Source organism: Coniophora puteana, assembly GCF_000271625.1.
Source record: "Coniophora puteana RWD-64-598 SS2 unplaced genomic scaffold CONPUscaffold_6, whole genome shotgun sequence".
NCBI lineage: Eukaryota > Fungi > Basidiomycota > Agaricomycetes > Boletales > Coniophoraceae > Coniophora > Coniophora puteana.
Window position 1 is genome coordinate 2,247,587 of NW_006913058.1, and position 25,702 is coordinate 2,273,288.

Consider the following 25,702-nt stretch of genomic DNA (forward strand, 5'->3'; position numbering starts at 1 on the left):
TGACAATTATACTCTTCTTTCCGGTGATCGTTGCACAGACGGGCGATCCACACTTTTTGCAGAAGCGACGTACGAGCTCTCTTCCGGACACGTTCTTACCATCGTGAAACTCTCCAAGGTCGTTATCGGTCCCACCTTGGGTGAAGCAGAACTCCTACGGATATTACGGTAGTTTATAAGTGAGCTGCTAATATAACCATGTAGAAAGGTCTTGCTCACTGATGTAGGCACCCTTATGTTCACCATGAACGCCGAACCAGATGCCTTCTGGCAGTCAAGGCAGTGGCAGACGTAGAAAAGGGGCGACGCGATGTTCCGGGTGATCTTGTATCGGTTGGCGTCACAGAGGCATCCTCCGGTATACGCCTTTGATTTGGAGGTGGACATAGCGAAAAGAGACTGAGGATCTCGTATGTTGATTGATCACTGGTAGGACGGTCAGGTAAATCATCCCGTCCTTGTGGCTTCTCGTGCGAATATACGGAAGCCGAATATTGAATCCGAATGTGCAATCAAGTCGCTTGATTCAAGTTCCGTTGGGCTGTGTGCCTTGCTGTACTGTACGCTTATCATAGAGTATCATTCATTGAGGTCATCGATTCACTGTCTGCGATATACGGTCTGCGTAACTTGAACCGGGGGTTGATAAGTAGCAAAAATGGCTTCTTCTACATAGCGCTCGCATGATGGCGAGGGATTCCCTCTCCCTTCACATCTGCCATCCAGGTGCGCTTGTCCTTGCAGAAATGCTCCGCCTTTGGCACCCACTCTTCGCTGGGCGCGTCCATTGTCCCGCTCGTGATCACAACAACCTCGTCGAACCCTGTTGCATTGCCGTAGATCGGCGACCCACACTTCGTGCAGAAGTGCCTCACAACCTCGTTGCCTGACAGAGTGTTCCTGCTGTGGAACGCGCCAAGCACATCAGGCGTGCCTCCTTTTGTGAGGCGAAACTCCTGCAGTGAAATGTCACATAATGGATTTGATCAGTACTAATAACGTAGACGGTATACACGAAGCGCACTGAAGAGGACACTCGGATATTTGCTGCAAAGGCCGAACCAGAAGATTTCTGGCAGTCGATGCAGTGACAGACGTCAATTTCTAAACGCCTGCTCGGCGTGATCTCGTATCTGTTTGCTCTGCATAGGCATCCGCCTGTGTATTGTTTAGCACTCGACGAGGAGGTCATGAAAAAGTCGATAGATGATGTGGCTGCTAGAGAACGAGAAACAGCGGAGATTAAAAGCAAGCTCTCCAATTCAACCACTGGACCTTTTTATACGTATCCCGTTCATCAAGGCAGTTTACCGGTCATCGGAAAACATATTAGTCATCGAAAAACATACAACATTGGTCATCGGAAAACGTACTGGTCATCGGAAAACATATTAATCATCGGGAACCATGTATTTGTCATCGTAAAACATAATGCGATATGCTGTTGGAAGATAATACTCCCCACGGGCGGTTACGGATTGCTATAGGTTTGATCCGTGTATCTAAAAAAGCCGCGGCAAATTTCTCCTCTAACTTATGCAATGGCACGTCCTCATTATATGCTTAGCTGAGCGAGTTTGAGAAAGGTTGAACTGCATAAGGCACAACGGGAAAGGAAGCCAACCGTGTGTGCTGAACCATAAACTTCCTAGTCGATGCGGCTAGGATGAATACAGAAAAAGGGGTTTACCTCGCACCTTAGCCGCTACTATAAGACAACTTGAAGCTATGTATTCAGAGGCACTCCAGTGTCCTTCAGTGTACGGTGCCATTAGATTACAGGTAAATCACGACGTGAGGAAGTCAGCAGATTTGTGAGCTTCGTGAAGGGCCCGATTGACATCGAGCAGATCAGGGGACTGAAACAGAATGAGTAGATGGAGTACCTGGATTGTATAATTGCCTTTCTCCTTAGGTTTCACTGGATTTTTGGAAATATAGCGTTCAGAGATGAAAAGGTTTGGTAGTTAATAGCCTGCTCAAGAGATCGAAGTAAACAGTGACTTGCTCTCGGTCGAGATCTATGATTCTTCTGAGAATCGAGCCAACGACGTAACATTAGGCGATCAGGTTAGTGGCGTTTCCGGCTGATTGTGAAGAGAGACAGATCGGCTGTTTTTGAAGGCACCACATTCTTGGCACATTCGGCACGATGCACCTGTAAAGAATACCATAACGTTGCTACACCGAAATTTAAGGTTAGGTGTTAACTTCGTTTGATCTCGAAAGCCGTACGCGACGCTCTACCGCTCTACAGTAACACCCGGGGAGGGCTTAATATGTCTCTGCTCAGATCATCACATGCTAGCATCGGTGGTTTCATGAAGGTCTCGGAGAGCTCATTGTTCACTCAGACGTCATTGGCATTGAATCACCCACAAATCAGAGGGTCGAAAAATGCCATCTTGGGGTCCTACTGGCATTCGAACTTCCATGCCTTGTCAACCCATATCACGAACATAGGTAACTTGAGCACGGCACTAGTCATGTCATGTCGAACGCCTTATTTCCAGGTAATCGTCGTTTGATACGTCGAGGGCTATATTCATACGGCTCATTGCTCGTCTGTGGCAACAAACATTCTACAAAACAAATTACTCAGTACGTGGCTATCACCAGTCTGCTGTTTGATCTTTATCCAAGCCTCTACTAGATGCCACTGGCCAGCTGCTGCAATTTGTTTGCATAGAATCCCTCCGCGTCACTTTGAAGTCGCATTAACATGGCCCTGGCGGCAGCATCATCGGCTTCCTGCTTCGTCCTTCCCTCTCCAGTAGCCCATTCCTCTCCAAAGACTATGTTCGGGTTAGTACTCACATCATTCAGCAAAATTCCCTCACAACTTACCCGTAACGGTGGACGTCCACACTACCTGATGGTGCAGACCTTTTTGACCGTGTTCGTACGTTGTAGCTCCATGGCCCCGTTTGCCAATGACATCCTGGATCCAGTTGTTGAACAACATCTTGGCTAAATAAACTCGTCAACACGCTGACTTCTTGGCTCCAGTGAAATATCTACGTACAATGGTCTCCGGGCTGTGAGGACATTGTGAGTGTTGTATGATAGTCAAGTGGTGTCTGTAAAGTAGGCTGCTTGGTATGCCTGAAGGGTTTGGGGTGTTGATGGTGTTTATCTGCGTTTCCCGTCTCCTCTGTTATACTTTGCGGACTGGTCCAAATGTTCTCTGAAGGTCGTGCAACCTTCCAGCTTTCGGGCGCACGGGTCCAATTGCGTAGTGCGCGGTAGTGCATCCTCGGACACTACACTTGCGCGGACGCTGGTCCAAACGGTAAGTTGCCCGCAGCCGATGCCCTGGTGGACATCCAAATCGAGGAATTTCCGCTCGGTCGCTTGAAATCTCCATCGCATCATCCGTGCGTGTTGACGGACGTACATCTAATGGACATGTAGGTATTTGCCTTGCAGGGTAGTATTTTGGACGATTCCCGTGGTGACGCAGCGGCAATTCTGCTCGGCGGTTAACACTGATGAAGGTTAGACTGTCGCGCTGGGGTGTAGCGCCGCCTTTCCGTATTGGACTGGCGATTCAGTGCCATCAACGCACACCGCGACGATGCATGATCCGATCTCCCTACGGAACATCCATCCAAATTTCTTCCTGTGGGATACTGTATTCATTCCACGATAGCTTCACTCTACCGTGGAAGGGTTTGTATGACACAGGTCTTTACCTCGCCCTAGCTCATGCCTAGACACACCCAAATCTAGCAGTTAGTATTGTTAGAAAAATACCGAAATCAACGTGATACAGTCCGGTGCTTCCCGCATTTGCGAGAATTTTAAACAAATCATACGTACCTTATTCATAAAAGTTCTCGGAGTTCATTGGTGCCTCCGTTGTATTTCGTACCAAAGGTGGGCAAAAACGTGTAATCGCAAGTTGATCAAGGTAAGGTTTGGCCGCCTCACTCGACATTTCTGATCAGCTTCTTCAACGTTTCAAGTCTCGCAACACCAACGTCAATGAATGGATCTCAATCCACAACCAGTCCTCGAGCTTACCTTGCGCTCCTATCCTCATTTCCACTCTCCGGCTTTGTCGGTGAATGGCTCCTTTTCAAGGTAATGGACTGTGACTGATGCAGATGCTCATGGGAACAGCTGACCTCGTTTTAAGCGCCCATTAAGCGCCGGTCATTGTTCAGCACCCTGGCTATCAGGTGAAACCAGCAAAAGAAGGTAATGTGAAGAGTAAATGGGTAAATAGTGTTTCATGCTGCTTGAGTGCGTCTCGTCGTTACCATTCACTGATAGACACAGGGCCTGGTGCAGCTTGGGTGCAGCATGGCATCAGCAACAAGACTCAGATGTTCAACAATGGACCCAGGTGCCTCACGATCATAGCAACGAGGCTAAGACTCTAACAAATCTCATCAGCATTCAAATGGAAGAGCCCTCGCAAGAGTACAAAATTGGAGCTGCTGCCGACGCACAGCCCTTTCATGCTAAGCACTAGTACTGGCAGTTCGCCGATATGGTTAAACTTCTTTTGCTAAGCCATGTATGCCTCATCAATGCAGATTCAAAGTCCATTATAGCAGAGCATACCATGGCACAAACAAAGTCTGTTCTGCATCGCCTCGTTCGAGTCGCTCGACAAAGAATAAGCAAGGGGTTTTCGGAGATACCGGTCCGGCACCACCCAGCTCCGTCGGAGCCTGTCGGAAGTCGGGACGGTTGTTTGTTGTCTCGATCAAGGCACTGCTTCAGAGTAAAACCTACGTCCATCATGGACAAACTGTTCTTACACCATTTTACCGACTTCGACCAAGACAAGTCCAAGACTCAGAGAGCAGTACATGGCAACGGGTATGCGCTTCATCCTCTTAGGTCTTTGGCGTGATCACTGACCCCGTCTTAGACTTCAATGGACAGACCCGACCTCCAAATGACATGCCAGTGAAACGCTATGCCTCGCTCACAGACTTGCCCAACGAACTCCTTCGAGCTATTACCAAACTTCTTCCTGATGAGGATCTCCTTGTCTTCTGTCGCCTCAACAAGCTATGCAACCTACACGGCCTATTGGAGTACTTTCCTGGACGGAAGCGTTCGCCAAAGGACCCTCTCCTCGCCGACGTTGGCGTTATGCCTTTGTGCCGCAAACGCACGCCCGAACATGTGCAGAAAGAGCTGCTCCGCGGCCTGGGAGTCATGCTCACACCGCGTACCTGCCAAGGCTTCACGTGTGCGCTCGAGTACGCCGAAACGGCGAGGCTCCTGCGTGGGTGGGTCCGCCGCTTTCCGATAGTTCGCAGAGTGCACATCCAGGTTGGAGCTCTAAGCCAACGCAACGAGCCTACGTTTCTAAGCGAGGTTGCTGGGCTCATATATGTGTTGGCAGGGAAAGGATGCGAGCGGTTAATCATAGAGGACGATATTTGCTGGCGAGACGCGGAGCTATACGGGTTGACGCCCATGACATCGGAGGATTGGAAGAGATGCGAGGAATATGTTGTCACTCCTGGCAAGGTATGTGTCCCTTACATTTCATCGATGCGTCCGAGAATTATCGACATCATGCATATTCAGGCGTCATCGTCTTTGCGCAAATTTTCGAAAACGGACTCCCGGACGGTGTCCGACAAAGACGACCTGTCGTGGTATTTCAACGAAGCCCCACCCCTCCCCACTCTTCGGCAGATCAAGCTCACGCAGAGCACTCTCTTCATGCATCCTTTTGCTGTCTGGACGGTCAACTCCCTAAATATGTCTCCGCTCGAAGTACTCGTTCTCGACTTCGTCTCCAAGCATGGGTGGAACGACGCACGTGAAGACAAACTCTGGTGGACTCCGTTCCTGTACCTGTCCCTTCCCTCTTTGCGCAAACTAGAGCTACGCACTCACCTACTCCCGCCCGCTGCCCTTCGTGCCTTCCTCTCACGTCACGCCACAATCAAGGAGCTCAAGGTCTGGGGCGCAGGAACTCAGGCCGCACTCGGCGACGCTACGCCAGGCGCGCTCGAAACAGTCTCAGGTGCCCCGCTCTCCATCTCAGGCGTGCTCAGCACCACACGTGCGCTTCCCAACCTCAAGCGCGTCTCGCTCGAGCAGATCGACGACATGGACTACCTCGATCGGGCGCTAACCGCACTCGCAGATAACACCTCTCTTTCAGGGATTACCCTCGTGTTCGACTTTGTCAGCGTGGCAAAGTGCGTGCAGTGGACTGGGCGGCGGAATCACCGCGAGTCTCGCTTGTTCAAGCACGCCGAGCGCCGGGCGGGGTCCGTGGCGCGGGTCGAAGTGGTCATTCCGCTGGGCGCGGTGATTCGTGAGGAGGACGTGATGCAGATGAGCCTGTCGAGAAACATTCCTGCTTGGTTGGGGCTATTCCCTGCACTAGAAGAGGTTAGCTTGGGGCTTTATACGTCTGGCCATTTGAAGTTGTCAAAGGAGGACGAAGAAAAGGTTGTGAGAGGGATCCTGGAGTATGCACCTAGGCTGAAGAGGGCAAAGGTGTCGAACGACGGTGAGACGAGGTGTATAGCTGAGTTGAAGGAAATGTATTCGTAGCACTGTTCCTACTTTCCAATACCCAGATAGGGGCGGTTACTTGGGTATTCAGTAATATTCTCAACTATCGGCCCAGCTGGGTGTCTGACTACCGTTAAATGTCTTATACTCCCATCGCGTTAAACCGAACTATTCCCTCCGTTTTCACCTCATCTAACCAGCTTCGCCTGTCTTTGATGAACTGCTCCGTTGCTGGCTGCAGCTCAGTCGGTTCATCAAGAGTCCCAGTCATAATAACCACCATTTCGGTGCTCATAGCGCCGCCGGCATACATTGGTGATCCGCACTTAGTGCAAAACCGACGGATGACTTCATTGCCGGAGAGGGTTTCGCTGCAGGTGTAGCTGCCGAGGACGTCTTCGGTACCTCCTTGGGTGAAGCGGAATTCCTGTATGGTATCATATGTGTTATGCACCTGTTACGTGCGGGGATGTTTGGGGCTCGGACTCACGGACTGGGGGAGGACGATGTTGGCCATGAACGCCGACCCGGTCGCTTTCTGACAGTCGAGACAGTGGCAAACGCGAATACCCAACGGGCTGCTCGTAGTGATCTCATATCGATTAGCCTTGCATAGGCACCCGCCTGTATACGTCTTAGTGCTCGGAGGAGAGGACATTAAGAGACAAGAAGATGGCAAATGGAGAGTGGGGAGGGTTGCTGTAGGTTATGAAATGTGGATGGACGATCCCCTCTTATACCTTTCCGATTTTGCCTCCGACCTCCTCGCCCATCATATTCCAGCGCGATACTAAGTTATCTTTGTAATGAAGCTGTGTAAGCGTCGCTTGATTTTGGCGGATTCGAGCTAAATAGGCAGGGATATCAACGCAAAGCGGTAGTGAACTACTCACGTCTGGCTTAGTCAGAGTCAAACGGGCGTCATCAGGTTTGCGCAACAAGGTCTTATTCAAATTCTTTCTTGACGGCGGCCAACAGCGACCGATACCACGCGAGGTTGAACTGATAACTTGGCGGATCGTGATACGAGGCCTCACGGGCCCAGCCGGCTGTAAGTAGCTCCTACTTTCTAATCCCTTTTCCGAGATCTGAATGATATAATTTAAAATGCGAGCGAGATGCGTAACCTTGCTGGTACACTGGAGATCATAAAAACGTTCTGGAGAGGTATAGATGTAGTCTCTTTGTACTGGCGAAGAAACGTCAATTAGCCGGCGGCATGCGAATGGTATTGGCAAAGGATATGTCATTTGTTTACAGTTTTGCCCTGTTCCGACCACTAAAACAGAACAACGCGTGAGATGACCGACACCCTGAAACATAACGGCGTCACGTACGGATTCATCTTCTCAAACCGTTTCGTGTTCTCCAACTCTTGCAACCATGCACGCCGATGAGAGCAAAATATCTCCTGCGTGGGCTTCCATTCTGGATGCCCGTCCAGGCATCCCGTAGCAAGAACGATGAGCTTGTCTGACGACGTCGTCGTGCTGAACACGAACGAGCCGCATGTCTTGCAGAAGTGACGTGTCAGGGTGCTTCCCGAGAAGGTCGCACTAGTCGAATAGGTTGAAAGGGAGTCTTCCCCTTTCGTAAGATGGAAATCCTGGTTGCCCGGTGACTATCGTCCCTAGACAAGCTGTAGCGATACGCACCGATTTGAGAATGAAAAGGTTCGCCGCGTACGTGGACCCCGACACCTTCTGACAGTCGATACAGTGACAGAGGGTGTATCCAATAGGTTTCGACGTAGTAATCCTGTATTGAATGGCCTGGCAAAGACACGAGCCCTTGTGTTCTGAGGACATGGTGGACGGTTCAGTGTGGGGAAAGGGAACCGGCTATTTGGAGAGACTGAGCCGGATGAGTGGGGAACTACACCTAAGCTAAGGTTAGGTTTTAGCCACGATTCCCACCGTGTTGCTGGGCACGACGCGCGACGAGCGGGCGTCTTGGACACGCTGAGCGTTCTCAGTGACCACTAGGTCCATGCTCGAACTCAATGGCACCTATGTGAGTAAATGTTTACCCTCTATTAGAATTAGCATGGGCTCACTTTGAAACAGACGTGACAAGTTCACTATCCACTCGAAAGCAACCGTTTGTCAGGATGTGGACCTCAAAGGAGACATAACAATCGGACCTGGTACCATCGTTCATCCCAAAGCGACCATATTCGCTATTGCGGGACCCATTGTAATCGGCGCAGGATGTATCGTTGAAGAGGCCGCTATCATTGTCAACAGGCGGAAGGAGGTCATGAGGATAGGCGATAATAACCTGTTCGAAATTGGCTGTCGTGCGTAACACGTTACTTTCTTCTATCACCAGTTGTTCATTGCTTGTCAGGTGTTGAGTGTCCCTCCGTAGGAAACAACAACACCTTCTCTACGCGCTCTCGCATCCATCACACCGTCCGCGTCTCCAACTTCTGCTTCATCGGAGCGGCTTGTCTCGTCGTGCCAACGGAAGACGAAACCCTCGACGAGTATACTTCGATATACGGCCCGGCTGCTGACAGGAGGGTCTGGAGCGGGAATGGAAAGGTACAAGAGGCGGATCTTCGACACAAACACACCGAGTATCTTCGTGAGATGCTCCCAAGGTTCAACAGGCTCAGGAGAGGCGATGGGACGTGAAGGGCTCTTGGTGGAACAGGGAGAGTGCTAGTGTATAGACTGTTTAAGTACGTACCACTAATCTTCCTTCTTTCGTTGCAGTTGGTGCAGTAGAAGCAGTGGTCGTGAGGAACACGCGTCCGTTAGTGCATGAATGCGCGTTGCTGGCTGCCCTGCGCAGGGATTGATGCCATACTATGTCAACTTGAACAAATAAGATGATCGATAAACCTATTCGCAGAGGTCAAAGGCCGTCAGCTTGCTCATGCATGATTCCTGCCATCCCGAGACCCGAGCCACTAGTCATTGGTCATGCTTGCAAATCTTCTACTCGAGGTCATGTATAGGATCGCCCGTTATGCCCAGGTAGACGACCTTGTGCAACTCGAACATGTCCCCATCACTTTGTCTCTGCTATCCCCACTACACAGCCATTTTGCAACAGGCCAAACTATTTTACGAGATCATGGACACCCGTGCTGTATGGGCCGAGGCATGCCAGCGAACACGCTTTGCACGTCCTCGCAGCGACAACACATCATTGTCGTACCAGGGTATTATTGTCATGGATATCAAAATCGAACGTCGGTATCAACTGAAAGGCGTGGGTGACTATGCCATTCAACCCAACGAAGGAACTATCCCGAACAACACAGTGTGTTTTACCCCCCAAAACAGCGACTATACGCTAACGAGCCCATCCTAGATACCCATAGGATCCACACGTATCATCTCTGTCTTGCATCACAGCTGTGGAGACCGCGACATTCAACCCTTTGCCGTCAGACAAGAACAAAGGCGACATCGTTTGTGCATCTCACAAGGGTTACTGTAGATGCCTCGTGACGTGTTCTTTCGCACCGTTCTGCGCCAGGGTAAACAATTACAGTGGCTCTTATCCTGGAATCCCGAGTACTTTCGCTTCCTACCTCCATCGATGTCATCGCCGAAGACAGATCTCTGTTTGTCCTCGCTAACGATCACGCGCGAGGTCGCATGTTCAGCATCATTCGGATGAGTCTCGAACATCCGGACACGTCGTCCACGTCTTCAAGAGTTTCCGCACCTGTGGGCACCATCACATAACGTCAGTCGTGCCTCTGAGCAAGTCCCCGATATCTTCGATAGAATAGCCTGCTTATGGTCAACTCCAATGCCTCTCTTTGTTCATCTCGCGCTTACATACGAATTCTACTCTGCATCTCCTAAATAAATCTCTTGGGACAATGTATGAAATGGCACTCTCTTGCTATGATTCCTCAACAGTGAATTCTTCTTGGGTATGAGCGGCATTTTTTCTCGGTGCTTGGCTGACATCCCGGACACTGAATGGAAGAATAGGATAGTCGAGGCTACTTCCTTTTCTTCGAAGAGTACTTGCCTAGATCCCAGCTGGGCTAAATCGAATATTTTGTCGTCAGTGTCGGCTACTAAGCCTACCTGCGCGGGTGCTAAACCAGCTGAGAGCGACTGCGGAACTATCAGAGGCCTCCCACACTATCATGATCTCTCGCACTCGAAAATTCTCGTTCCAGTTTTGCGTAGGATAAATCCGTGGTCGCTGGCTAGATACGTCGCTGATTATGATAGGAACATATCTTCCTGTCATGCTGCGCTGCGGACGGACCTCACAAACACGTATGATATCGCACGTATCTGCTATATCTGGAGGCTTCTAGGCCTCAGGCGGTACAAAGATTGCGACGGGGATCAAGACTTGTGGCAACCAGAATTGAAGTGCCCAAATTTTACCCCACATTGGGACGTGGATACCCCACATACATCCCGACCTCCTCCGACTTGCAGGTCAGGAAATGACTCGACTAACCCGCCACCGGGGCCTCTGAGATGGCTGACGAGTTCAAGGTATGGTCTGAGGCTGGCTGTAACGGAGGGCGTATAAAAAGGCGCATTTTTACGCGTTTTTTTGGGACCAACAGCCCACTTTTTCGTCCTCGCAGTCCCTCAGAGCCACCAGCTCGAATTTGTCGCATTTTTACGCGTTTTTTCTCGTGTTTTACGCGTTACTCTACGTTTACAAGTCGTAGTGACGCGTAAGGCGCGTGTCTATCATGTCTTCTCGTTCCCCCAGCCCTTCTTCCACCATTGCACGCGCGCCAACCGAGGCCGACGCGTATTCCATCGCAGAGTCCACCGCAGCGCTTATTCCAGCTGGTTCCAAGTACGATGAGACCGCCAAGACCACCGCTACAGCCAATGCGACCGCCACGGCTGCAGTTTCCTCTTCCACCACGCGCCGCCAGGCTGCTCCCACCCAAGAGAAAGATTGGTCCGCCGCGCTTGCCACGCTCTCTGGCACGTACGGTTACGGAGGTCACATCGCACCCCCTGTCGAGAAGAAAGAACCGAAGATCAGAGGCGATGGTAAAGCGAAGGCGGAGCATGCATCTAAAGGGCTTAGGGAGAGGATCGTACGCAAGTTGAAGGGCGCCACATCCGCGCCCGTTACGCCTAGCCCCAGCGTCCTCTCCTTCGCATCGCTGGCTTCTACCGCTTCCGCCGGAGTCGCAGCGAACGAGAAGAAAGGGAAGGGAAAGGAGAAAGGAAATAAGGGCGTGGCCGAGGATCCTGAGACTCAGGGTGGGGTCGGAGGGGCCACGGTGAAAGAAGATGCTAAGGGAAAAGGTAAAGAGACTGAACGGGCGCTTGGGAAGTTGAGTGGCGAGTACGGCTTACCTGGTGGATCTGGAAGCCGTCGTTCCGACCTGTGAAGTGAAGCTTTCGCCTGGTGAGTCTTCAACTACTTCGATCAAGAAGCTACTGAGGCAGGAAATAGGTTTGCGTTCAACACGGAGTGGTTTGACATACCAGGAGTTTCGCTCTAGTAGTAGACGCGTCTCAACACGCATGCTTAGAGAGGGTTTTCAGGGAGGGTTCTCGGAGTTATCGCATCTTGCTATATGTCTGTAAAAAGTCGAATATCAGTGCCCAAGTCAATTGCTTCGTCGCCTCGGAAGCGTCGCATACCCACCCCAGCACCGTGCCTTCCCTCGGAGCCGGGAAGATCAACCCGAGTTTTCAGGATTGAGACCGAGAAGTCCAATCGCGTCTGTGTGCGTAAAACGAGAGAGTGATTCAGTTTAGTGGGATCAAAAACGGAAGTGCCTTGTGAGCCTAAAATTACCTTACAGAGTAAATGGTCGTGTTCATGCACTAATTTTGAAGGCCATCTACACTATGAGTTGAGCAAAGGAGCGTCATGAAATGATCGAGGACTTACTAATGGAATTAAGCTTTGTATCTGAAGACGTGATCGACGATGGCCCTGGGAGCGGTGCGGGGTCGCCCACGAGGTCGAGGCTGATTTCAGGAAGCCTGTCGGCGGTGTCTGCTCGTGAGAACGTCAGTTGGATTTCGCTACTTAAGTTTGCTTAGATTTATGTTCTGATTGTCATGTAGGCAACATTTATGGTGTAACTAACTACTGATACAACTACTGGCACCCGCCTACTCAATGTGCAAAACATCTACGTTCCAAATGCACTGTGGTACATATTTGAGAGAGGAGCAAGAATGAAAGGCAAGACATACGAACAGCGAGGATAATATATCTCAATGGGTGGAAAGCGGGAGATAAGGGAAGCACATGGTGACGGTATGAGGGGAACACGGAAACGGCAAGGACGAGGATTCGGTCGGTGGCAGCATCGACGTGGCGGAGTTGCATCGGAGTTTGAGTCAGGGTGAGTCAAGCCGAGTCATTTCCCAAAAATGGATAGCAACTCGGGTAGCTTCCCACCCACGCTACGCGGACCGAATCCTCCAGCTGACACTAGCTGACCTCCGAATTACTTCGTGGATAAACTTAACAGTTAAACAGAACCTACAAAGTACAACAAGATGCAACAGGGATCTTACCGGGCGCCCAGATTTATCAATGCGAGAACACAACCAACGCCCAACACCCCTTTGAGATGATACCATAAGATACTTGAGAGCATACCTATAGAGATCCTTTACAGGATTCTCAGATACCTCAATGCACGCGACTTGGTTCGGTTTGAACGCGTAAGTCGAGTACCCTATCATATAAGCACTAGATTTACTCGACCTTGCGCCTTGCAATCGGCAGGTAAGCAAGCTCAGGCTCGTCGAGGTGATGTCGCATCATATTGTTTGGAGCCAAGCATGCGCACCTGAATGCGTCCACCTGGGCCCTTCTTGTGGCAGTCGACTACATACCTGCGCTTAATCTTGACGAGGACAGCGCGGGTAGAGAGGAAAATGACTCTATCACGATCCATTCGTACGGCCTGCAACGCTCACGTGTGGCTGATGCCGCCGAAGGTGGACGATGCGCACTATTATTCGGACGATGGCTCTTCATCATCATGTCTGGAATCAAGCTCGGATGTCGTGATCTGGACGAGTCTGAAGCCGAGCTTTCGGTTGTTGAGCACAGAGCGCCTCCTGGATTCATATTTACTGGACTTGCAAGCACGGAGACGACTGACGCGGATGGAAGACGTGCGTATCTTGGCATAGGCGAAAAGGGAGAAAACAATCTTGGTTACACATGGTGAGGGCGAGAGACTGGAATATGGCACTAATAATCCCGATTCTCTTCGGATTGCACAGGAGAATATTCGAGATAAATGTCGCTTTAGGGATAAACTCAACGAGCTGGAAGCTAATTACCACCATACCGGATGTCCATGACGGAGGGATGCGTGGGCTGGTAGTAAAGTCAAACGTCCTCATAATAAGGTGCCCAGGCTCCGAAGTTAACCAGCCTTATGAGAAAGTATGGCTGATAAATCTCGGTTCAAAACGTGTGTTTAAACTCGAGTACTCGAAAGAAGCTTACAACGAGCTTAGCGAGGCACGCATTGCGTACCGGGTTCACCTCCCTTTCTGTGCTATCCATCATCACGCTAATTGATAGTGCCATGTCTACGTAGGGAATTCGCATATCATCGCTGTGTTTCGCTTCTACACTCCCATGTGAAAGGAAAGACTCGATGCGTTCCCACACCCAATAAATAGTCAAACAGAACCAGTCATCAAAGCCTCTCAGAGGTCGGAATATATCCAGGACATCAGTTTTGCTGTATGCACTATGTATACGCCGAGGCAACTGATATATCGACAAGAACTCTTCGGAAGTAACCCCATGTATAGTATTACCCAGACAGCTGGTGGTGACGAAGACAGTGACGCTGAGTCAATCGACTCGATGCCTTCTTTGCAATCTATACCGACTCATCCGACTCTGTTGATTCAGCATATGAAAGAGTCCACACATTTAGCGTCAACTCTCGCACAGAAGACATTGCGCTAGACCCCATTCTTTACACGCAGCAGTCAATTTTTTCGAAACCAGTGATGGCCTTTTTTCCTATGTGAGAGACCGAGAATGGCTGAATGTATCTACTGGCTGAGGGTAAATCCTCACGCGACCCACAACTCATGGTTCTGCTGACACTGGAAGCGCAGCCTTCTTCCCTCCAAACAAACAGCTCCTACCAGTCTGTTAGTGGTCTCCTGAACTTTGCGCACTCCATAATCGATAACGAAAGAAGGATTTGGCCGAGGATTTTCTCAGGGTGGTATTCAGCTCATAGGATTTGCGAGATGGAGAACGTCATGCATGTGGTCATGGGAGGATTCCCCCGTTTTGGTTGTACTGTATACACATTGCCGGTATGAAGTTTGGGGTGGAGCACACCGATGAAGGGGATGTGATACCGGTGCTGAAATGACTGGCATCTCCCGAAGACCGACCTGTTCCCCAAAGTGGCTGGAATGTGCACATAGAGGTATTCGACGTATATTGGGGGAGATTAGTCACCCGACAGAATAGAAATGACGGCCAGTCTAGATACCATGTAGTTGATTTTGTGTAGGCTCGTTGCATCATTTCAAACCATTATATGATCGGTTGAGCGTAAACCGAACGATGATTACTGGGAGATCGATACAAAACAAATGATACAGTCGAGCTTGCTAGAAACATAAGTGATCTCGGAGCGACCCCAACCATTTACTAGCATCACAGGGCACGGCGATCGGTAGGGTCCTCATCAATAGCTAACGCCTGACGTGCCGCGTCTTCCTGAGCTGCGTGCAACGTCCTCCCAACGCCGGTTGCCCATCTCATGTTGCGGACTATGGTGGTATATTTGAGTCTCTTGGTGCCTAACGAAAGAAGGCCAGAAACGTACTGTGTATGTCAGAATACCAAGTAACCTGGTGCGGCGGGCCATGGCTACGCGAATCAAAGTGGACCATGTGCTGTCCTGCCATGCCGTTGGCCCTCTGGATGCGGACGTTGAGTTCCATCTTGTCTGAAAACGACGAGTTAATGTGGGATACGTAGAGCGGATAAGAGGTCGTACAATGAGACATGTTGAAAAGTGCGATTGTTGTTGAGAAAATTTCCCGCCAAGATCGCTTGCCTTAAATACGGAGGACGAGCCAAACATACAAACGGTTATGACAAATAAAAGATGTCCATACACGCAGCCTAGTTGAAGGGGCTAACGTATAGAATTGGCGACATTGCCTACTCGTTTTCCTCATAGCCTCTGCAGTCCAAAGGCCTTCGATCGGCATACGTTTGTCCTGGTGCGGAGATCACGCCGACAAGTCGCCTGCAGAGCATAGTGATGTGCACCCTAGCTAGGCTCACAAACCCTGGGTGAAGGGTTCCGGGTACCCTCGTCGCCACATAACCGGTTTGTGGGATAGCTGTGGACGCCGTTTGTGGATGCTGTATGGATAACGATGATGGACGCGGATCATCATTTGAACAGGCCAGATCGTCCTTAATATGCCGTTTTTAGTATCTTGCCTGAAAGACTACTGGTGTTGAACATACGGTTGTCGAGGCTAAGTTTCATTGGGCGCAAGATCGCCACGTTTATTGGTGGATGCATAGCCTAAACCATCCACGGATAAGCTTCATAGACCGAATTTTTTTTGGACATCATAGTAGTGAGAAGTCATAGTGAGAAGTGGCAAGACGGCCACATATTATCGAGAAGTCTAGGAGATGTCACTCGCGACGGAACTCCGAGCCTGTCAAAGGTAAGGCAACTAGCCAGTCGACGCATGCAAGTCTGAGTCTGAGTAGGGGTCTTCTCCATAGTGATGGTACCACTGTAGAGCCATCAGCATGAGTAAACATCTGTTGTCATGTCATCCGATACGTGGGTAGGAATTCCATGTCTTAGTAAAATTCAGACGTGGTGGTGGGAATGAAGAGAAGTTCGAGCGCTAACATCGGCTACAACGGGGCATTCAAAGTTCAAACTGCGTCGCAGCCGCACAGCCACTCTGGTGCCGTCTAATCTCCTCTGAGTCTCCTCACTGCCACTCAGGCAACGCATCCAAACCTCTTCCTGTTCGTTGCGACCTCTAGACTCCTTTACTTCGGCTCTCCGTTATCTGAAAACTTAGCTGAAGGAAACGTGTTACAAATGAGAACGGCATCCCATTCCCGCATTCCCGAAATATCAACGACTAACGGTCCCACCGGTGATGCTTTCCCGAGCGTGAAGAGACTTGATTGAGCAGTCGGAGCTTGCATCAAAGGTATCTCTTGTTTTCGGTGTAATCTCAACGTAGCCTCAAAATTGATACCTCAGGAGATCAGCCAGCCTCGAGTCCAACTCTATTTACCTTCCCACAACGTGCTTGTTTTGGATGCATCACCTCCTGTCCGTTCCGCAGCGCCAATCCTATCAGCCGAATCGAGTTGAAACACAAACATGGACCCATGCTCAGTTCCAGGTCTCGACGCTTCGCAGATAGCGGCTATACGCCACTCAGCCAGAGCTCTCCTCCCCGGATGCGCTTCCTTTCTCGCCTCCCTTATCAAAGTGGACACCACGAACCCCCCGGGACGACACTACCCAGAATGCGCTGCGTTGATCGGAGACAAGCTCGTGTCCCTCGGCTTTGATGTGCAGTACATCGATGTACCGCCCGAAAGCTATGGGGAGCTGGCACCACTGGGCGAGGGCTTACCAAGGAGGAACGTCGCTGCGAGGCTCGGAGGGAAAGGAGATAAGACACTGCATGTTAATGGACACTTCGATGTTGTCCCAGCAGGCACACTTTCAACGTGGAAGCACGATCCTTTTGGAGCTGAGCTGGAGAATGGGAGGATGTACGGAAGAGGGTCGTCGGATATGAAAAGTGGCATCGCAGCCCAGGTAAGTACGCATACATCCACTCTACGTAGTACATTGGGGCCTGAGATTATACTAATTCACTGTCTTCAGATCTTTGCGGTCGAAGCGGTACAACGCGCAGGTTTTAAGCTCAAGGGGTCCATTGAACAATCAGGCGTCGTTGACGAGGAGACGACCGGCGTCCGCAATGCAGGCATGGGATTCCTTGTTGAACAAGGTTTCTTCGCGCCCGAACGCAAGATTGACGCCGTCATCATCACTGAGCCCCTCGGCGTCAACAACATATGTTTTGCCCGTGCGTTTGTACCTCATCTCAGTTCCCTGCTGAGCCATACTCATGTAATGGTTTCGTGCAGATCGCGGGACTCTATGGGGCACGTACACCTTCTACGGCCGCGCCGCGCACGGATCCATGCCCTCGCTGGGAAGAAATGCGCTGCACCATGCCTGTGCGTTCGTCCATCTCGCAAACACCACTCTCGGACCCAAGCTCGCTGCAAGGAGAGATCCGACGGTCATTCCCCCTTCTGCACAGGTCGCATCTCTCGCCTTCACAGTGCTCAACTCCGGGTCCAATGTTAACACCATCCCCGACGTCGCAAGTGTGCAGTTCAATCGCCGCCTGGTCTATCCCGAGACCATAGAGGAAGCACGCAAAGAGCTGCGTGACGTACTGGAGGGTATGAAGGCTATGGAGGAGTTCGAAGATATGCGCTGGGAATATGAGGAATCGTATCAAACTGATCCGGCGATTGCGCCTAGCGATGCACCGATTGTGGGCGTGTTGCAAAGTGCCATTGGATTAGTCACAGGCAAGGATGCAGGCTGGGTGACAACACCAGGGAGCGATGACCAAGTGCGTTGATAGCTGTCGTCTTATCGTCGTATTGATTTATTGATGTGCATTCGATGTCAGCGCTTCCTAGTGAACACACTCAAGCCGCCGATCAAAGCGACGTACATTTATGGCCCTGGCAACCTCTCGGTGATTCATACCAGTGATGAGAGCATTGACATAGAGAACGAGCTAGGAAAGGGGTTGGAGGTACTTGCCCTTACTTTCGCTAGTTTCCTCGGACTCGAGGATGCATAGAGGGCCTGGTCTGGATGTATACTCTTGGAAATTCATGATCTGGTTCGTGACCTAAACTCGACAAACGATTGGGTGCTTTTTTCTTACAGTCGACTTCTTTGATAATCGCGTCAACCTTTCTTCAGGCCTACAACCTAGTAAATATGGCTTACTAAACCTCCGAATATTCGCCGAAGATGCATCCTCCGTGAGTGACTTCGGTGATTTCGGAATGCTCGTTGCGACATCCCGGGTCAGGCGACTCCCTCCTCCGCGTTCATTTATCTACCCAGCTCCAAACCTAACCGCACACTCCCTCTATCCTCGTCCGTTCCCCGCAAGCCTTGTTATATCCTTAGACACCATGCCTACTTGGTTTCTCACAGGGTTCGTTCGCGCTCTCGCTCAAGGAGCAAAACGCTGGCTGACCTTTTCACTCAGCGCATCACGCGGCATCGGCCTTGAATCCACGCGCCAGCTGCTACAAAACCCAGATAACACTGTCTTCGCGTCTTGTCGCTCGCCCTCAACGGCTAGTGAGCTTCAAGCGCTCGCGGATACAGCGCAAGGCACACTGTACATCGTTGAGATAGACGCTGCCAGCCAAGAAAGCATCCAGCGCGGAACAGCGGAGGTGCTCGAGCTTCTTGACGGACGGGGCCTGGACTATACGTTCAACAATGCCGCCATGGTTGGTCTTCTCGTTGAACCTTCTTCACAGTGAACTGACAAGCGGTACTACACACAGAACGTAGGCGGTGATGTCGCCTTTGACTTCGATCCTCAGGACCTGCGGACCACTATGGAACTTAACGTTATTGGCCCTGCACTCATCTCGCGCTACTTGCTACCGGCGATCGAGAAGAGCGACCGGCGCGTGATCATGAATATGACTACCGGTCTCGCGAGTATCGCGAGCGACCACGGACCCAAGTGCGCGAGCTATAGTATTAGCAAGGCCGCTGTTAACATGCTTGTGAGTATTGTTATTCCACAGTACTCCAATATGTGGTTGATATGGATTTTCTGTGCAGACGTACAAGCAGTCGCGCGAGCGCCCGGATATCATTGCGTTTGTCGTGGATCCTGGCTGGGTGAAGACGACTATGGGTGGTGAAGGGGCGATGCTGGAGGTTGAAGATGCAGTGGCGTCGGTGCTTAGTGTCATTCAGAACGCAAGGCCGGAGCACTCGGGCAAATTCTTGAACCGGCTGGGTAGTGAGATTCCGTGGTGAAGTACTACGAAGGTGGGAACATGAAAGTGGGAAATGAAGTTAATGCGCGCGAGCTAGTAGACAGCGAAGCGTAGTACTAACGCCTGTATGATCATCTGTTGTACGCTATCATAGCGGACGTATGGCGTCAAATTGTGTGGTTGGAAATCTGATAAATTAGATTGTGTTGGCTTTGGAACACCAGGTTTGTCCTCATTTTGGAGATTGTGGCACGGATGGAGAACGTGGCGCGGATAGATCCGGCCGGAGTTCAAATATATACGGCTGGAGTTTCCCCGGCTGTTCGACAGATCTTTGCAACGTTGGATCCCGATGCAATGTTATATCATGCAACGCCCAACTCCATCTCTCCTGTGACTGCAGGGCTATGATCCGATCCATTACTTGTATTCCGTGAGCTTTCACACTCCCAAAACTCACAGGTTTCTCAGCGCTCGTCGCTTTCGTGTGTCAGTTGTTGGTCAGCGTTGTGTTGGCGCTATGTCACTTTTTGGGGACGGTGACTACGGTTAGACGGTTAAAGTGGTCCCCGAACCCGGGCGGCCTGAGATGCAACTGAGATGTCTCACATGGCACACGAGGAGAGTTGACTTTGCAGCTCTCATTTAGGTAGCTTCAGTAAAGATCAGTCAAACGTTGGCGCGGCGAGCCTCGGTCAGACGCTCGGTCATAAGACTTAGGCGGCACAAGACGTGATTGAACGTCACTAGGGAGATCGCCTACGCGTCATTACATGGGAAGCTTTCCCCCTCCGGACCTTGCCAATGTGACTCCCGACATCGGATGGTTCCATCTATGACTCAAGGGCATGTATTCGCCACTTGAGTCAGCGCACCTTTACAGCACTGGGGCGGAAGTGCGGGCACCAGAAAAATGTTCGCAAAACGATATAAGATCGACGTCGCAAACGCCCAGAGGTCAACGAACTCGGTCATCATGTCTTCTTACCCAGCAGAACTCACTCCCTTGTCCTCTCTTAGCGACGAGCTTGCCTCCCAGCTTCAGGCTCGCATCGAGTCCGTCCTGCAGGACATCATCAAGTCGAACGTCTTCACCACTCAGCTCGGTCGCAACTCTGAGACCTTGGCGAAGCTACGCCAGGAGCTCACCGGCGTAGACCTAGACGATCCCACGGCTTGTGCGAAAGCATTCGCTGCAGCCGATATATCCCTCACCGACTACGAACAATACACACCCTATATCGCCAAGTTCTCCCCAGACTCCCCATCTCAGCTGTCCGATGTCGTAGACCTTCTGGCACCTGGACTACCCATGTTCTTTGGAATGTCCAGTTCTACATCAGGAAAGGCGTCTAAGCTAGTTCCGAAGTACGCGAACCCCGAACCTCCTTTCTACCTCGGGCCCGAGACTACGCCCTTCATGGGAAAACCCAGTGGCAAGAACGTTACGCCAGTGTACAGTGGCTTTGCGAGGTTCGTCGAGGTGTGCGGTCAGGACGAAACCAAGCATATCTCGGTCAACGCGCTATCCGCTTACTGGGTTCGCTCCCTTCTGGGGTTCACTGACTCTGAGAGGGACTACGAACGACTCTCTGAGCCAGGTGAGGTGTCATTGCGACCCGTCTTCTGTTGAAAAACTAACGCAAAGTGACATAGTTCCCGGCCTTGTAGCACCGTGGGGTGCGCATCTAATTTCCAACTATCGCTCCATCATGCTCACGCACGCCGCGTTCGCCCTTGCTGAGCCGCACGTCGACACACTGGCGTTAGTCTGGTCCACGGCGACTGTAGATTTCTTTCGTTGGATCGACGAAGAATGGGAGACTCTCATCGGCGCCATCGATAGCGGCAAGCTACCACAGTACCCTCAGACAGAACATGTGTATGCCGGCATCGCTGTACGTTTCTGCTCTATATCAATAGCTGACCATTGATTCAGCCTGTTTTAGACACAATTCCACGCCAATCCAAAGCGAGCTGAGGAGCTGCGCAAAATTGGCCCCCCTTCGCTCACCGCTGAGGGCTGGGCGCCGAAGGTCTGGCCCAAGCTGGGCCTTCTCGTCGCCATCTGCACCGGAACGTTCGCACGTGTTTTACCTCAGGTCCGTAGTTCAGCTGTCTCACATTTCTAGTGCCACTTAAGTGAACGTATGCGTCTAGGTTAGGGCATATATTGGACCGGACGTCCTGATTCGTGTACCGATGTATGCCTCGACGGAGTGCTTCATGGGCACCGCATACGACGATCGGATCCATGACGTTATTAAGATGGTTTTTGAGGACTACATCGAGCTGCTTGAGATCAACGCTGATGGCTCCGATGGAGACCTTAAGCAGCCGGCGAGTCTTTTCCTTCGCTTTCATGGTAATATGATACTGAGAATCGTTATTTCAGTGGCAACTCGAAAAGGGTAGATTATACGAACCCATTGTTACAACTCATTCTGGTCTATGGCGATACCAGATGGGTGATGTTGTCGAGGCCGCTGGCTTCTCTCCCGTTGACGGTACACCTCTGATCCATTACAAGGAGCGTAGAAAGTAAGTCCCTGTGACCTTATCGCCCTTACAAAGACGCTTACCACTTGGCTTGTAGCCAGTCTATGAGGCTGCCTCACGCGTTGATATCCCAAGCGGATATTCTCGCATCGGTGGCAAATATTGAAGAGTTTAGACAGACTGAGTTTACGACGTGGCTAGACGACCGTCAGATGCCACCAACAGTCGGGTTTTTCGTCGAAGCCAATGCAGGGAGTAGTAAGTCTTCTAATAGCTCCACGACAATTGATGATATAACGCTTCTCTTCAGCTGTGATCTCCCCTTCGGTACGGGACAGCATTATGGCTAGTCTGGTCGAAGCCAACGAGAACTTTGCCGTCGGTGCGAAAAAGGGGTCTTCCGTCAAACCGACTATTCGCGTCCTGGCGCCTGGCGCATTCAGCGAGTTCAGGCGCTGGAAAGGGGAGATAAACCGTACTGGAAGCTCGCAAATCAAACTTCCTCTCATTATGATCGATACGAAGGGACAGGAGTTTTTGCTATCTAGGGTCGTAGATGAGGTTCATTAGGTCATTGTGGTTAAAAGCTGCCTAGTATACGTACTACACATTGACATTCACCAGGCTTTCGAAATCGCGTGAAATTGGATGACTTCCATTGAGATGTACCACCAGGCCTGCTCCCAGGACAGCACCAAAAAAGCAATGTGAGCTACTGTTAACTTAGATATACTCTGTGAGAGAGAATCGGAGTTCCATTCGCTGCTTTTGGAGCTCAGGTTGGCATGAAACCTACGAGAAAGTGAGGCGGTTATGATATCAAGTGGTCCTTCTTGCCTGTTATGTTGTGCGCCGTGAACAGAACGCCTTATCCATCATTATGATGGATATTAATCTGAAAAGGCTATCGTTTATGCAATTAAGCAGCTGTCTTCGGAGGTCGTTTCCTGCGAATAACTATTGAGTTGGTTATCGAACATCGTGGAAGTGAAAGGAAGGAGGATTTGACACGTGAGCAGCTACTCGATGAGTGAGAAGATTAACAGTGGAAGATAACATGAAGTGATTCTATGGCATCCGACATTACAAATAGTGAATCGTGATTTAGCTAGCACCCCTCCATTGTTGCGTCCTCGCTTTTGAGAGGCTGGAGTTGCTCGTTGTCGACTTTCCTATCCTCCTCTTTGACATCGTCGCCCTCAAGTTCATCGTCGAGATCATCCTCGCCAAGCGCCACCTCCACCTCAAGCTCTTCTTCTTCGTCCTCCTTGCCCTCCAACTTACGCTTCTTCGACTTCCTCGCCGCCTTCGTGGCAAGCTTCGCTGAGAAGCACTTCATATTCCCATCGCCCATATCGTCCAAATGTCCCTTGATAGCCCGTTCCGTCATCCGATCTCCGCACATCCCGCACCGTCCCTTTGCACACGTCCCCTTGTTGATGTGTCGCTCCGTCGCATCCCGCCGAGAGAGAACCTTGCCGCAAACGGGGCAGTGCCAAGTAGGCGAGGGGTGCTCCCGCCGCGCCCCCTGTGCTTCCGCGGACTCGGATATGCACGCATTCAGCATGTGCCGGTTGCGATCCGTCTTGCGAGTGAACGTTTCCCCGCAGTCATGATAGGGACACCTGTAGGTGTACTTCCTCTTCGTAGGCACCACTGGTGCGCTCGGGGCGGGAGCCGGTGATGAGTCCGCACGATCGAGGGTGCTCGGCACCAGCAGGGGCGACGCGGGCTTTGTCGGTTCTTCCCCGACCTGAGACGCGGAGGATGAAGGTGGTGTTGTGTCATCAGAGTTTCCGTGGTGGTCGGTAGGCCGGGCGTAAGCTTTGCGTGCGAACCTGGGAGGGGCAAATGGCCTTGGAGTTGCGGGAAGGGTCGCGATTTCGGGAATGAAGGTCATGGGTGCTGATGGTGATGGAAGTCGAAGTGGAAGGAGGGTGTGAGAGGAGTTTGAAATAGCGCCCGCGAGACATCGAGGAAAATGATGTGGCGCGGCGGGTTCCTAGTTAGGGTTGCACATCCCCTCATCATGTTTGTTTTCACCGTGCTCCCACGTGTCAACGGCACATATCTAGATTGATCAGACCTGAAATGCATCCAAAGGATACAGTGTCAAACGCGAACTCGAAATTCAATCATCGACCCGCGAGGACATGATGGCTTGTTGTGCTCCTCGAGCGACATTGCTTCGAGTCCAGGACAGGTGGCTGAGCGCATGTTCCACCACTTTGGTTCATCTCAGAAACATGTCCCGTGAAAGCCTGTGGGTGATGATCAACATAGTTCAAGAGGATGAGAGATTTGCCCCTTCGTATTTCTCTTCAAGGTAAGGATAGGTACCGTACAGTCCGCTTACGTTGAAACAAACGATATAAGGCACGTCTAGCTTCGCCGGGCACATCAATTGGTAAAATTTAGCGCGTATTTGCCCAGTGTGTTGGAACCTGTTCATAATTGCGGACAAGCGTTAGAGGCGCTCGTCCAGATGTAAGTCGCAAAATGCAAACTCCGACCTACTCCGATCGACAATCTTTTGAACGCCGGCAGGGATCGGGCATCGCATGCCGACACGACTACCCTCGTCTACTGGGAGACGACGAACAAGTTTTGCGTACTTTCTCCGTTTCCTCACGTCAGATTCTAAGAACACGATTTCGGGTCTTATCCTCCTACCATTAATCACACTCAGAGTGAACAGAGTATACGCCTTGCCACAATGGCGCTAACAAAAATGTCCTCGAAACGGACTTTCGATTTCCCCGGCATGCGCTCAAGCTTACATATACATCGCTCCTAGCTAGGGTGAAAGTGTGTTTAGCCTAACTACGGCTGCTGCTGGCCTCTGCCATTTGCCAGCGTGTGCTATCACCGTCTCGTCTGTTGACACCGATTCTGCCCTGACATAGGCGATCGTCCCGCGCCATGAATTCCGGAACATCGCGGGCGGCGCGCTTATTACTGGTTTGCTGCCTACATCAGAGCTACTACTAAACAACCCTATATGGAACGCACCTCTGGAACTTCCAGTGCTTGTCCATTTCACTTAGGAACCTGCTCCTGGGCGCCTAGGACATCGTGACAACAACTCTTTGTATGGGCGGCTATGGCAGCTACGAGGTAAGCTCGCTCTATTTGGTGTCTTCTACCATGAAAGCAGACTTGATACCGACAGTATCTGGTAACAGATACTCTGTGGATTATTCCTCTAGCACTTAAATACCTCGTGAACAACGGCTGAAATCTCAGCGACATTCCCACTTCTCCGAACCTCCATTTCAATGCAACACTGTATGCGATGGTCCCCTCTGCTAGAAAATATTATGACTCACATACGCTCGCAGACAAAATGACTCTCAACGACCGCATCCAGAAGGTTCACGGAATGGGCGGGCAGAAAATGGTCCGCTACGGGAACCACAAAGAAGGCCCCGCGCATGAAGTCGTCTGGTATTCCGACGTGTACAGTCAGTATCGTCAAATCTACTCTGCTTGCGTTTCCCAACTAATCCAACCATCGATTTCTCACGCAGTTGGCGGAAGCTACTGGGCCACTGGCTATGGAAGGCAGTTGCACTCTGCGGAAGAAGATGCCGCCCGTCAAGTGTTGCAGATTGTCGACAATCCCTACGACTCTCGGTCTTTATAATCGATATGCTGG

General features: G+C 51.0%; 12 protein-coding genes across 12 annotated transcripts; 7 read left to right on the forward strand and 5 right to left on the reverse strand.

Moving 5' to 3' along the window:
- Positions 1–563: 563 nt before the first annotated feature.
- On the reverse strand, positions 564–1,202 carry CONPUDRAFT_105019 (uncharacterized protein). The gene is made up of 2 exons (XM_007770706.1): positions 1,025–1,202; positions 564–956 (listed from the first exon to the last, which is right to left on the reverse strand). Exons 1-2 carry the CDS (start codon positions 1,190–1,192, stop codon positions 669–671), a joined length of 456 nt encoding a protein of 151 aa, XP_007768896.1. The 5' UTR covers positions 1,193–1,202; the 3' UTR covers positions 564–668.
- A 4,260-nt stretch (positions 1,203–5,462) lies between these two features.
- Positions 5,463–7,195, reverse strand: CONPUDRAFT_105022 (uncharacterized protein). The gene is made up of 3 exons (XM_007770707.1): positions 6,992–7,195; positions 5,557–6,928; positions 5,463–5,496 (listed from the first exon to the last, which is right to left on the reverse strand). Exons 1-2 carry the CDS (start codon positions 7,157–7,159, stop codon positions 6,644–6,646), a joined length of 453 nt encoding a protein of 150 aa, XP_007768897.1. The 5' UTR covers positions 7,160–7,195; the 3' UTR covers positions 5,463–5,496; positions 5,557–6,643.
- Positions 7,196–7,583: 388 nt separating this feature from the next.
- CONPUDRAFT_165695 (uncharacterized protein) lies at positions 7,584–8,309 on the reverse strand (the record flags this gene model as incomplete). Its single annotated transcript, XM_007770708.1, has 3 exons — positions 7,584–7,780; positions 7,839–8,107; positions 8,157–8,309. The coding sequence occupies 3 exons, from the start codon at positions 8,307–8,309 to the stop codon at positions 7,756–7,758; spliced, it is 447 nt and encodes a 148-aa protein (XP_007768898.1). The 3' UTR covers positions 7,584–7,755.
- Positions 8,310–8,465: 156 nt separating this feature from the next.
- Positions 8,466–9,324, forward strand: CONPUDRAFT_137458 (uncharacterized protein). The gene is made up of 3 exons (XM_007770709.1): positions 8,466–8,514; positions 8,568–8,800; positions 8,851–9,324. The coding sequence occupies exons 1-3, from the start codon at positions 8,504–8,506 to the stop codon at positions 9,138–9,140; spliced, it is 534 nt and encodes a 177-aa protein (XP_007768899.1). The 5' UTR covers positions 8,466–8,503; the 3' UTR covers positions 9,141–9,324.
- A 1,745-nt stretch (positions 9,325–11,069) lies between these two features.
- On the forward strand, positions 11,070–12,006 carry CONPUDRAFT_82459 (uncharacterized protein). The gene is made up of 3 exons (XM_007770710.1): positions 11,070–11,753; positions 11,817–11,900; positions 11,949–12,006. The coding sequence occupies exons 1-2, from the start codon at positions 11,192–11,194 to the stop codon at positions 11,849–11,851; spliced, it is 597 nt and encodes a 198-aa protein (XP_007768900.1). The 5' UTR covers positions 11,070–11,191; the 3' UTR covers positions 11,852–11,900; positions 11,949–12,006.
- A 689-nt stretch (positions 12,007–12,695) lies between these two features.
- Positions 12,696–14,088, forward strand: CONPUDRAFT_73278 (uncharacterized protein; the record flags this gene model as incomplete). The annotated part of the gene is made up of 5 exons (XM_007770146.1): positions 12,696–12,823; positions 13,103–13,148; positions 13,268–13,659; positions 13,719–13,980; positions 14,026–14,088. The coding sequence occupies 5 exons, from the start codon at positions 12,696–12,698 to the stop codon at positions 14,086–14,088; spliced, it is 891 nt and encodes a 296-aa protein (XP_007768336.1).
- A 1,044-nt stretch (positions 14,089–15,132) lies between these two features.
- CONPUDRAFT_73279 (uncharacterized protein) lies at positions 15,133–15,488 on the reverse strand (the record flags this gene model as incomplete). The annotated part of the gene is made up of 2 exons (XM_007770147.1): positions 15,133–15,278; positions 15,305–15,488. 2 exons carry the CDS (start codon positions 15,486–15,488, stop codon positions 15,133–15,135), a joined length of 330 nt encoding a protein of 109 aa, XP_007768337.1.
- Positions 15,489–16,828: 1,340 nt separating this feature from the next.
- CONPUDRAFT_165698 (acetylornithine deacetylase) lies at positions 16,829–18,407 on the forward strand. Its single transcript, XM_007770711.1, has 4 exons — positions 16,829–17,299; positions 17,369–17,573; positions 17,635–18,134; positions 18,195–18,407. Exons 1-4 carry the CDS (start codon positions 16,853–16,855, stop codon positions 18,369–18,371), a joined length of 1,329 nt encoding a protein of 442 aa, XP_007768901.1. The 5' UTR covers positions 16,829–16,852; the 3' UTR covers positions 18,372–18,407.
- A 289-nt stretch (positions 18,408–18,696) lies between these two features.
- Positions 18,697–19,585, forward strand: CONPUDRAFT_165699 (NAD(P)-binding protein; the record flags this gene model as incomplete). Its single annotated transcript, XM_007770712.1, has 4 exons — positions 18,697–18,737; positions 18,792–19,041; positions 19,099–19,326; positions 19,385–19,585. Exons 1-4 carry the CDS (start codon positions 18,715–18,717, stop codon positions 19,583–19,585), a joined length of 702 nt encoding a protein of 233 aa, XP_007768902.1. The 5' UTR covers positions 18,697–18,714.
- Positions 19,586–20,521: 936 nt separating this feature from the next.
- CONPUDRAFT_154129 (uncharacterized protein) lies at positions 20,522–22,614 on the forward strand (the record flags this gene model as incomplete). Its single annotated transcript, XM_007770713.1, has 7 exons — positions 20,522–21,146; positions 21,202–21,443; positions 21,495–21,647; positions 21,706–21,930; positions 22,010–22,086; positions 22,142–22,302; positions 22,355–22,614. The coding sequence occupies 7 exons, from the start codon at positions 20,522–20,524 to the stop codon at positions 22,612–22,614; spliced, it is 1,743 nt and encodes a 580-aa protein (XP_007768903.1).
- A 486-nt stretch (positions 22,615–23,100) lies between these two features.
- CONPUDRAFT_144305 (uncharacterized protein) lies at positions 23,101–23,971 on the reverse strand. Its single transcript, XM_007770714.1, has one exon. The coding sequence runs from the start codon at positions 23,942–23,944 to the stop codon at positions 23,153–23,155; it is 792 nt and encodes a 263-aa protein (XP_007768904.1). The 5' UTR covers positions 23,945–23,971; the 3' UTR covers positions 23,101–23,152.
- A 1,419-nt stretch (positions 23,972–25,390) lies between these two features.
- CONPUDRAFT_154131 (uncharacterized protein) lies at positions 25,391–25,690 on the forward strand (the record flags this gene model as incomplete). Its single annotated transcript, XM_007770715.1, has 2 exons — positions 25,391–25,508; positions 25,575–25,690. 2 exons carry the CDS (start codon positions 25,391–25,393, stop codon positions 25,688–25,690), a joined length of 234 nt encoding a protein of 77 aa, XP_007768905.1.
- Between the last annotated feature and the right edge of the window lie 12 nt (positions 25,691–25,702).

Coding starts and splice junctions, on each gene's coding strand:
- CONPUDRAFT_137458 (XM_007770709.1), top strand. Junction 8,801..8,850: donor CCTGTTCGAAATTGGCTGTC/GTGCGTAACACG, acceptor ATTGCTTGTCAG/GTGTTGAGTGTCCCTCCGTA.
- CONPUDRAFT_105019 (XM_007770706.1), bottom strand. CDS start 1,192: ATGACCTCCTCGTCGAGTGCTAAACAATACACAGGCGGATGCCTATGC. Junction 957..1,024: donor ATATCCGAGTGTCCTCTTCA/GTGCGCTTCGTG, acceptor ATTTCACTGCAG/GAGTTTCGCCTCACAAAAGG.
- CONPUDRAFT_82459 (XM_007770710.1), top strand. CDS start 11,192: ATGTCTTCTCGTTCCCCCAGCCCTTCTTCCACCATTGCACGCGCGCCA. Junction 11,754..11,816: donor GGCCACGGTGAAAGAAGATG/CTAAGGGAAAAG, acceptor AGTACGGCTTAC/CTGGTGGATCTGGAAGCCGT.
- CONPUDRAFT_144305 (XM_007770714.1), bottom strand. CDS start 23,944: ATGACCTTCATTCCCGAAATCGCGACCCTTCCCGCAACTCCAAGGCCA.
- CONPUDRAFT_105022 (XM_007770707.1), bottom strand. CDS start 7,159: ATGTCCTCTCCTCCGAGCACTAAGACGTATACAGGCGGGTGCCTATGC. Junction 6,929..6,991: donor ACATCGTCCTCCCCCAGTCC/GTGAGTCCGAGC, acceptor GATACCATACAG/GAATTCCGCTTCACCCAAGG.
- CONPUDRAFT_165698 (XM_007770711.1), top strand. CDS start 16,853: ATGGACCCATGCTCAGTTCCAGGTCTCGACGCTTCGCAGATAGCGGCT. Junction 17,300..17,368: donor AAAGTGGCATCGCAGCCCAG/GTAAGTACGCAT, acceptor CACTGTCTTCAG/ATCTTTGCGGTCGAAGCGGT. Junction 17,574..17,634: donor CAACAACATATGTTTTGCCC/GTGCGTTTGTAC, acceptor GGTTTCGTGCAG/ATCGCGGGACTCTATGGGGC.